Source organism: Ranitomeya imitator, chromosome 5 (genome assembly GCF_032444005.1).
Source record: "Ranitomeya imitator isolate aRanImi1 chromosome 5, aRanImi1.pri, whole genome shotgun sequence".
Taxonomy (NCBI): domain Eukaryota; kingdom Metazoa; phylum Chordata; class Amphibia; order Anura; family Dendrobatidae; genus Ranitomeya; species Ranitomeya imitator.
Window position 1 is genome coordinate 598,898,937 of NC_091286.1, and position 10,474 is coordinate 598,909,410.

The 10,474-nt window shown below is 40.4% G+C and overlaps 1 protein-coding gene across 1 annotated transcript; it reads right to left on the reverse strand.

Moving 5' to 3' along the window:
* Positions 1–301: 301 nt before the first annotated feature.
* Positions 302–10,265, reverse strand: LOC138638569 (C-C motif chemokine 20-like). The gene is made up of 4 exons (XM_069727965.1): positions 10,159–10,265; positions 7,000–7,123; positions 2,761–2,856; positions 302–2,146 (listed from the first exon to the last, which is right to left on the reverse strand). The coding sequence occupies exons 1-4, from the start codon at positions 10,226–10,228 to the stop codon at positions 2,062–2,064; spliced, it is 375 nt and encodes a 124-aa protein (XP_069584066.1). The 5' UTR covers positions 10,229–10,265; the 3' UTR covers positions 302–2,061.
* Positions 10,266–10,474: the final 209 nt, after the last annotated feature.

Below are 10,474 nucleotides of genomic sequence, written 5' to 3' on the forward strand. Positions count from 1 at the left end.
TCTTCCACATGGTGAATCTTGTAGCCAACTCTTGAAGAAAGTGGCTATTCCAAAGCACAAGTCCTGCACTCATGCAAAGTGCCATATTTCTGCTGTATGACAGGTCATCCTTATCTTGTCTGCACATGCCTATGTTACCCCTTCCTTCCATTTTCCAGCCTCTGATCTCTTGTCCTCCTAGTTCTACCTCCTTTTATAGATTTTATCACACCCGTTGACCGTTGGTTCGGTCATGTAGTAGCCCCCGACCACGGCAGTAGTAGCACTGCCCAACACACGGTCACTCAATAATTTGTAAAAGTTGATTTTAACAGTGAACTTTATTTTTTAAGATTACATTACATTAAAAACAGGATTCCTCCGATGACGGTTATACAGTTTCCTACTGCGATCTTTTGATGACAACATGTAGGTACTTGGCCATGATCTATATAAAATATATATTGTACATATTGTTTATTAGATGAGATCTAATACATAATGGTAAGCTCATTCATTACATATTCTTCATGTACACAACAGTTTACAAAAGCACATTTATTAAATGAACTTCTATGGGTCGTACATTTAGATCATTCTTTACCAATAAAAAATATTTTAGCAGTGAAACAGAAATAAAACTTCAAATTATATTCTTCAGAGCTTACAAAAAAGCTACAATCCATACACTGGGGTCAGTTTCAAAGGAAACTAAATATGACGACTTTGCAGTCATTTATTCTTGCATGGCTGGCACTGTCTCCGGCATCAATGATAACCATGACGCTTGGCCAAAAGCCATCATAACAGTCAGATCAACATTTAGGCTTGAGCTCAAGAGCCACACGGTATCACTGGAAAGTATTGGCAAAATCACACACAATTGGTCATTTGGAAAAAAGTCATAGGAGGACACCAAGAAAACAATTTATCATTACATTATATATAAATATATTAATATGTATAGCTTATGATTTTAGCTTATGCCTGCAACTTATGTTCTTATTGTTTACTCTATTCACATTTTTATAAAGGATTTCCTCTTAATAAAAGATCTTAATCCATTTACCGTATATTGGCTTCATTCACTGCTCTTCAATCAGGTATTCATAACTAGAGTTGAGCGAATTTGTTCGGATTCGGTCACCGAATCTGAATTTGCCATATCTGTGCCATATTGGTTCCCTATTTGTGCCGAATTTATGTTTGATGATCGGTTCTGAACATATTCGGTAATTTCTACTCCCATTGACTCTAATGACGTTAGGCTGCGTTCGACGAATATTGCAAAAACAATATTCGCTGCCAATCGTATTCTGAACCGAATCCAAACAAATTCGCTCAACTCTATTCATAACATTATACAGAATCCTTGAGTAGATATAATATTCATCCAATGTTTTCTGGTTAACTTTCTATTGAACACAGAAGTGCTGCATAATAGCCAATGAATTTTCAGTGCAAGAAATTAAGAAGTCTATGCCTGGTCATAAAAAAAACATGGTGGAAAGTCACAGAAGAGGTCATTGAAGGACCTTTGTTTTCAGAATCTGTGTGGATTTCGAGAAGTTAGACCCTCATTAAAAATAAAGTCATACTATTTCCTACTAATCTGCCATTACTTCTTAATTTAAGGCCTGATAATCATTTTTTAAACAACTTTAACAATTATATTTGGAGACAACCAAATAATAATAGGGAACAAAAACTGCGTACGAATATATACAATGAACACCCAATGAATAAGTCTATGTGACAACAATTCCGTGTGGCACCTGAGACTTTGTATGATAAATGAACCCCCAACCACAGCATACAGTATATACTATTCACTGTCTCCAAAAGTCCAGCCAAATATATGCATAAAAGCAAAATAACACACATCATCATGAGTCATCATGAGCTGAAGCAGCAATGTTGGGGGCACTTAATTTGTACCTCAGTCAACAAACCTATATACGGTATACTTAGTATAGTAATCAAACAACTATTATTATCATACACTCAATCTATTCATACAATAAAGCTTTCACTTCTATAAGAAGATTCTCTGGTGGATCCATGTCACTTAGATCAGCAGTGTTATGCATATTTTTTCTTCATGTGCTTGCATAGCTTCTGACGTTTCTTTTGTTGCTGCTTTTTAGTTTTCTTTGCCTGTTTGTCCCTATAGTAATGGAAAAAAAGTAAATAATTAACCGACATGAGTAAAAGTCTAATTCTTCTATAAATTAATGAACCATTCAAAACTGAGACTCATTATTGCTTGTACAGGCCCAGAGGATCTTTTTGTGGGCCATTTTACATGCTAGACAACTCTGCCCGAATGTCAAGGAGGCTCCCAATGAAAGTGAGACCTCTTGGAAGAGTTGGCAAGCGTCATAAACCTATGGTTATCGAAGGTGTTCAGTATCTGACATTGAGATGCTCCATTAGATGGACTCCTGGCACCCAATTGGGCATTTGGAGAGTGGGGAGCAGGACATGATGGTGTGGGAAACAGGCTGGTATTGGATGTGGCCTCCAAAAAGAGGTTGTGGCTTTCAAAAAAGGGGCTACTAATAAACATTTTTGCCTGCAAAATGTTTCTATCTTGCAAGCCCTGTTGTGAAAATTGTCCAGCCATTTCATTACTGCTGTGCATATAGTGGCCTTCCAATGTAGCTACTGTTTGTGAAAGTCCCTAGACAGCTCCACAACGAGTGCCCTTTAAAAGCCTAAATTGGTGAAATTTTAAATGTGTCTGGCAACAAATCAACTTATTTTAAAATAAGAACTTACACAGCAGATATCATTTTCTTAACCCAGCTCTGTTTCGGGTTACTGCACAAGCTGATTATTTTCGGTTGTCCACATGGTCTGAAATTTACTGTAAAACTGGGGGGAAAAAATGCGGGAACATTACACACTAATAGACAAATGTAGAACTCATGCTATAGCAGCGGCTATTATAGCGCTCTAATACTCTTGCATACATGTGTGTGTATGTGCGTACAGTATCTATGTATATGTGTACAGCGTGTATGTATATGTGTACAATGTGTATGTACAGTTAGGGCCAGAAATATTTGGACAGTGACACAATTTTCGCGAGTTGGGCTCTGCATGCCACCACATTGGATTTGAAATGAAACCTCTACAACAGAATTGAAGTGCAGATTGTAACGTTTAATTTGAAGGGTTGAACAAAAGTATCTGATAGAAAATGTAGGAATTGTACACATTTCTTTACAAACACTCCACATTTTAGGAGGTCAAAAGTAATTGGACAAATAAACATAACCCAAACAAAATATTTTTATTTTCAATATTTTGTTGCAAATCCTTTGGAGGCAATCACTGCCTTAAGTCTGGAACCCATGGACATCACCAAACGCTGGGTTTCCTCCTTCTTAATGCTTTGCCAGGCCTTTACAGCCGCAGCCTTCAGGTCTTGCTTGTTTGTGGGTCTTTCCGTCTTAAGTCTGGATTTGAGCAAGTGAAATGCATGCTCAATTGGGTTTAGATCTGGAGATTGACTTGGCCATTGCAGAATGTTCCACTTTTTGGCACTCATGAACTCCTGGGTAGCTTTGGATGTATGCTTGGGGTCATTGTCCATCTGTACTATGAAGCGCCGTCCAATCAACTTTGCAGCATTTGGCTGAATCTGGGCTGAAAGTATATCCCGGTACACTTCAGAATTCATCCGGCTACTCTTGTCTGCTCTTATGTCATCAATAAACACAAGTGACCCAGTGCCATTGAAAGCCATGCATGCCCATGCCATCACGTTGCCTCCACCATGTTTTACAGAGGATGTGGTGTGCCTTGGATCATGTGCCGTTCCCTTTCTTCTCCAAACTTTTTTCTTCCCATCATTCTGGTACTGGAGCAGCCAGTGCCAGGCAGCAGCTGCCAAGGCAAACAGGATCATGGGGTGCATTAAAAGAGGTCTGGATACACATGATGAGAGCATTATACTGCCTCTGTACAAATCCCTAGTTAGACCGCACATGGAGTACTGTGTCCAGTTTTGGGCACCGGTGCTCAGGAAGGATATAATGGAACTAGAGAGAGTACAAAGGAGGGCAACAAAATTAATAAAGGGGATGGGAGAACTACAATACCCAGATAGATTAGCGAAATTAGGATTATTTAGTCTAGAAAAAAGACGACTGAGGGGCGATCTAATAACCATGTATAAGTATATAAGGGGACAATACAAATATCTCGCTGAGGATCTGTTTATACCAAGGAAGGTGACGGGCACAAGGGGGCATTCTTTGCGTCTGGAGGAGAGAAGGTTTTTCCACCAACATAGAAGAGGATTCTTTACTGTTAGGGCAGTGAGAATCTGGAATTGCTTGCCTGAGGAGGTGGTGATGGCGCACTCAGTCGAGGGGTTCAAGAGAGGCCTGGATGTCTTCCTGGAGCAGAACAATATTGTATCATACAATTATTAGGTTCTGTAGAAGGACGTAGATCTGGGGATTTATTATGATGGAATATAGGCTGAACTGGATGGACAAATGTCTTTTTTCGGCCTTACTAACTATGTTACTATGTTACTATGTTACTATGTTGATCTTTGTCTCATCTGTCCATAGAATACTTTTCCAGAACTGAGCTGGCTTCTTGAGGTGTTTTCTGCAAATTTAACTCTGGCCTGTCTATTTTTGGTATTGATGAATGGTTTGCATCTAGATGTGAACCCTTTGTATTTACTGTCATGGAGTCTTCTCTTTACTGTTGACTTAGAGACAGATACACCTACTTCACTGAGAGTGTTCTGAACTTCAGTTGATGTTGTGAACGGGTTCTTCTTCACCAAATTAAGTATGCGGTGATCATCCACCACTGTTGTCATCCGTGGACGCCCAGGCCTTTTTGAGTTCCCAAGCTCACCAGTCAATTCCTTTTTTCTCAGAATGTACCCAACTGTTGATTTTGCTACTCCAAGCATGTCTGCTATCTCTCTGATGGATTTTTTCTTTTTTTTCAGCCTCAGGATGTTCTGCTTCACCTCAATTGAGAGTTCCTTTGACCGCATGTTGTCTGCTCACAGCAACAGCTTCCAAATGCAAAACCACACACCTGGAATCCACCCCTGACCTTTTAACTACTTCATTGATTACAGGTTAACGAGGGAGACGCCTTCAGAGTTAATTGCAGCCCTTAGAGTCCATTGTCCAATTACTTTTGGTCCCTTGAAAAAGAGGACGCTATGCATTACAGAGCTATGATTCCTAAACCCTTTCTCCGATTTGGATGTGGAAACTATCATATTGCAGCTGGGAGTGTGCACTTTCAGCCCATATTATATATATAATTGTATTTCTGAACATGTTTTTGTAAACAGCTAAAATAAGAAAACTTGTGTCACTGTCCAAATATTTCTGGCCCTAACTGTATATGTTTACAGTGTGCAGGGCTGGACTGGCCCTCTGGCAAATGCCAGAAGGGCCTGTCTGACCGAGGCCACCTTGACTGCTACGTTGTTAACAGAATCGGTGTTTTCAAGACACCCATACTGTTAAGAGTTGTGACGGAGCACAAAGTCGCTGACTCCATCACTTACCCCAGCAGGCCACAGGTGTCATTAGAAATATTGGTCTTGTAGTAAATCGTCCTTTCCTCCATCCAGGATAATATTAGTAATGTATTCCATCTGGTTCATAGGGAAGGGGACCGCATGGGCCTGTGTGATTTCAAATGCCAGTATTCAGCCCCAGTCTGTACCTGACAGTATGTATGTATGCGTGTACAGCGTGCATGTATATGTGTGTATGGCGTGTATGTACATATGTAAAGCGTGTATGTATATTTGAGTACAGCGTGTATGTATATGTGAGTACAGCGTGCATGTACTGTATATGTGTGTATGGCGTGTATGTAGATATGTACAGCGTGTATGTATATTTGAGTACAGCGTGTATGTTTATGTGAGTACAGCGTGCATGTATATGTGTGTATGGCGTGTATGTAGATATGTACAGCGTGTATGTATATTTGAGTACAGCGTGTATGTGTATGTGAGTACAGCGTGCATGTATATGTGTGTATGGCGTGTATGTACATATGTACAGCGTGTATGTATATTTGAGTACAGCGTGTATGTATATGAGTACAGTGTGTATATATATAAGTATGAAGTGTGCAGAGCAGTTCTGTAAACTCAGGTGAATTGTTTCCTGTTCATATGTCGTGCTCACTCATAACGTTACTATAGCAAGAAGCACTAACAAAAGGCACAAGGTTTAATTGATTTGCTTTATTTGCACTTTTTACTTTGGATGTTTGCTTAAGGCCAATGGGAATAATAATCCCCTTACAAACAAATGTTTCTATTGTACCTGCCAAATAATGCAACTGAAAGGATGACAACCATAGACTACTGACCTCTCCTATATAATTATTATAGTAAGAGCTCGCTCACACCACCATATACTGTACATCGGACAAGTGCTATCAGTGCTATCCAATATTTTATCGGATAGCTTTCAAACCACTGTTATTCAATGGGGCAGTGCTGATTACAAATTTTTTCCACTAATTTAATGTCTTTGAAAAAAATAGCAGAATGCTGCGATCTCACTCCAAAATCGGATGCCACTCACCCATTCAAGTCTATGGGTGCATGGAAACCATCAAACTGCACTCAGATAACATCTGATTGCAGTCCGATTTCTGCACACTGACACAATGTAGAAGATAGAGAAACTTTGTTCTCCATCTTCTCACTTGTGCTACGATTATCTCATATGAGAGAGTTGGATCACGCAAAGGCGACACTTGGATATGAGTTTGATCACAGATTCATTTCCATAATTGATTCAACTCTCTTGGAGGAGAGAATATAAAGTCATGTGACCCCGGCCTAAAAGTGAGATCCAATGCAAAATGCACCAAGTCAACTTCAAATAAGGAGCAAAACGCTAAACCAACCACCAATATCGACACGATTACCAACTTTCACTACTCTTACTTTTTCTTTGACTAGTAATACAGGCGGTACATAAAACATTGTTGGGAACTTACATAATAGCGTCAATATCACAGTACCCTGAAGACTCCTGGAGATAGTAGCGTTCAAACATTCCCACTTGTGAAACCTTGAATTGTTTTTCCGTATGATTCTTGCAGCAGTCATACATCGCAAACACTGAAATAAAATAAGCATCATTAATTACTAAATACAAAAGTTTAATAGCAATAGAATTTGCAAGCGCATCCATGCAAAGATAATAGGGTAGTCTTATTTATGTGTCAGAGGTTAAAAATTGAAAAAAAAAGTCCTGAAACTTATTTCAGACTATATTGTCTTTTTAGATTTCCAAGAGTATTTTGTAAGGGAGGTTTCCCGCACGACTTTTTTTGGGAAAAACTCCACTGCGGCGAGTAGTCTATTCAAAAGAAAATGGAACTATACTGCTCAAAAAAATAAAGGGAACACTTAAACAACAGGATATAACTCTAAATAAATCAAACTTTTGTGAAATCAAAGTGTCTACTTATGATGCAACACTGTTTGACAATCAATTTCACATGCTGTTGTGCAAATGGAATAGACAACAGATGGAAATTATTGGCAATTATCAAGACACACTCAATAAAGGAGTGGTTCTGCAGGTGGGGACCACAGACCACATCTCAGTACCAATGCTTCCTGGCTGATATTTTGGTGACTATTGAATGTTGGTTGTGCTTTCACACTCATGGTAGCTTGAGACGGACTCTACAACCTACACAAGTGGCTCAGGTAGTGCAGCTCATCCAGGATGGCACATCAATGCGAGCTGTGGCAAGGAGGTTTGCTGTGTCTGTCAGCGTAGTGTCCAGAGGCTGAAGATGCTACCAGGAGGCATGCCAGTACACCAGGAGTCATGGAGGGGGCCATAGGAGGGCAAAAACCCAGCAGCAGGACCGCTACCTCAGCCTTTGTGCAAGAAGGAACAGGAGGAGCACTGCCAGAGTCCTGCAAAATGACCTCCAGCAGGACACAAAAGTGCATGTGTCTGCACAAACGGTTAGAAACCAACTCCATGAGGATGGTCTGAGTGCCCGACGTCCACAGATGGAGGTTGTGCACACAGCCCAACACCGTGCAGAACGATTGCCTTTTGCCAACGAACACCAGAATTGGCAAATTCGCCACAGGCACCCTGTACTCTTCACAAATAAAAGCAGGTTCACACTGAGCACATGTGACAGACATGACAGAGTCTGGAGATGCCATGGAGAGTGGTCTGCTGCCTGCAACATCCTTCAGCATGACCGGTTTGGCCGTGGGTCAGTAATGGTGTTGGGTGGCATTTCTTTGGAGGGCCACACAGCCCTCCATGTGCTCGCCAGAGGTAGCCTGACTGCCAGTAGGCACCAAGATGAGATTGTTAGACCCCTTGTGAGACCATATGCTGGTGCGGTTGGCCTTGGGTTCCTCCTAATGCAGGACAATGCCAGCAGTTCCTGCAAGATGAAGGCATTGAAGCTATGGACTGGCCCGCCAGTTCCCCAGACCTGAATCCGATTAAACACATCTGGGACATCATGTCTCTCACCATCCACTAACGTCATGTTGCACCACAGACTGTCTAGGAGTTGGGGTTGCTTTAGTCCAGGTCTCGGAGGAGATCCCTCAGGAGACCATCTGCCGCCTCATCAGGAGAATGCCCAGGCATTGTAAGTAGATCATACAGGCACGTGGAGGCCATACACACTACTGAGCATCATTTCCTTGCCTTGAGGCATTTCCACTAAAGTTGGATCAGCCTGTAACTTCATTTTCCACTTTGATTTTGAGCATAATTCCAACTCCAGACCTCCGTGGGATATTAGTTGTGATTTACGTTGATCATTTTTAGGTTTTATTGTTCTCAACACATTCCACTAAGTAATGAATAAAGATTTACAACTGGAGTATTTCATTCAGCGATATCTAGGATGCGGGATTTTAGTGTTCCATTTATTTTTTTGAACAGTGTATAAAAGACGGACAATGGGAATGCTCCCATGTAAAAACCTTTTTCAATGCAGATTTTGATGCTGATCTGCAGCAAATTTTGAGGAAAATCTGCATCAAAATCCACAACCAAATCTGCATGTAGATTTGTCATGGGTTTTGATGTAGATTTGCAGCAGATTTTGCCCTGTGAAGTACGACGTGAAATTTGCATTGAAAAAGTGTGCAGATAAGACTATCTGCACACATTTACTAATTGCAGCTGATATTTCTGCTTTAAAAATCAGTGTTGGCAAGAATAATGCTACGTAAAATATGTGTGTTTTTTTACGCTGCTTTAATTGCATTTTTCCCACCATTCAGTTAAATGTATCAAAAATGCAGTAAAAACGCTGAAACAATTGACATTGGTGCAGATTTAAAAAAATGTTTTGAAGGTTCAAATATGCAAGGAAAAAAAAATAAGCAGCATATCCACGAGATATCGGAAATGGCATTGACTTTGCTGTAACTGTAAAATGCTGTGGCTTTTCCATTGCAAAAGTGCACGGGAAAAAAAGTGGCAAACAAAACCTGTGAACCAGCCATAGGGGTATATGCACACTTTGAGAATTTGCAGCTGCAAAAAGCATAATATTAGCAGGAAAAGCAATGCTTAAATACAAGTGTTTTTTATATGTGTTTTGATGTGTTTTTTCCTCATTTATATGAATGGGTAAAAAAAATCTGCAAAAAGCACAGTGTGAACAAGCCCTTAAGGTATATGTTGCGGATTTAAAATTCATACCGCAGGTCAATTTCTGATGGAAATTATTCTTTGCAGCATGTGGATATGAGTTTGCAAAAACTGATGACTTTTCTGCTACTGCGATTTGCTGTGGATTACAGTACATAGATGTGGACAGAAAATCAGCATCACGTCCGTCTCCAACACTACTCCTTTTTACTGGTCAAGCGTGTAGTTTTGGCTTTAAAAACTGCAGAAAAAAGCCAGCGGGTAGGGTTTTCCCAAAAATATTGCTTCTGAAACCACCCTTAGACCAGCGTGAGTAGTGTCAAATGACAAACAGGGGCATCTTATTGCTATCAAGCATTTCTGACCTTCGCTCTGAAAATGAGCAATCAAATACATACACAGGTTGTTAACAGCAGAGCAAAGGGAATATAAATATAAATTCTGCAGCGTGCAGAAGAACGTCCACAGTGATCATAAGATATCGGTGTCCACGCTGCCTTACCTGGTGAAGCAGCCACAAGTATTAGTGTGAGAGCAAGCGACACAGACATGTTTTTCCTGCGTGAGAGCATTGTTGTCAGTCACTGCTACCGGAGGCTCAGAGTTAATGTGTGACGTTTGCCAGCCAGTCCTTATGAAGGTAAAATGACATGCCCCGTCACACCCCTATTGCGTTAATCTAGGAAAGTCCCTATGGCTTGTGATCATTCACCTTCTTCTTGTGAAGCTCATTTGGATTTTCCCAGCTGAGCTGCATTTTATTTTACCACCTCATGATGAAATATATTTGTGACGCTCAGTGTAATGGCCTTGTTAAT

Bases quoted from the DNA above. Each gene is read 5' to 3' on its own strand.
- LOC138638569 (XM_069727965.1), bottom strand. From the start codon at position 10,228: ATGCTCTCACGCAGGAAAAACATGTCTGTGTCGCTTGCTCTCACACTA. The intron at 7,124-10,158 runs GTAAGGCAGCGT...ATTTTATTTCAG, and splicing joins ACTTGTGGCTGCTTCACCAG to TGTTTGCGATGTATGACTGC. The intron at 2,857-6,999 runs GTAAGTTCCCAA...TTTTCCCCCCAG, and splicing joins TGTGATATTGACGCTATTAT to TTTTACAGTAAATTTCAGAC.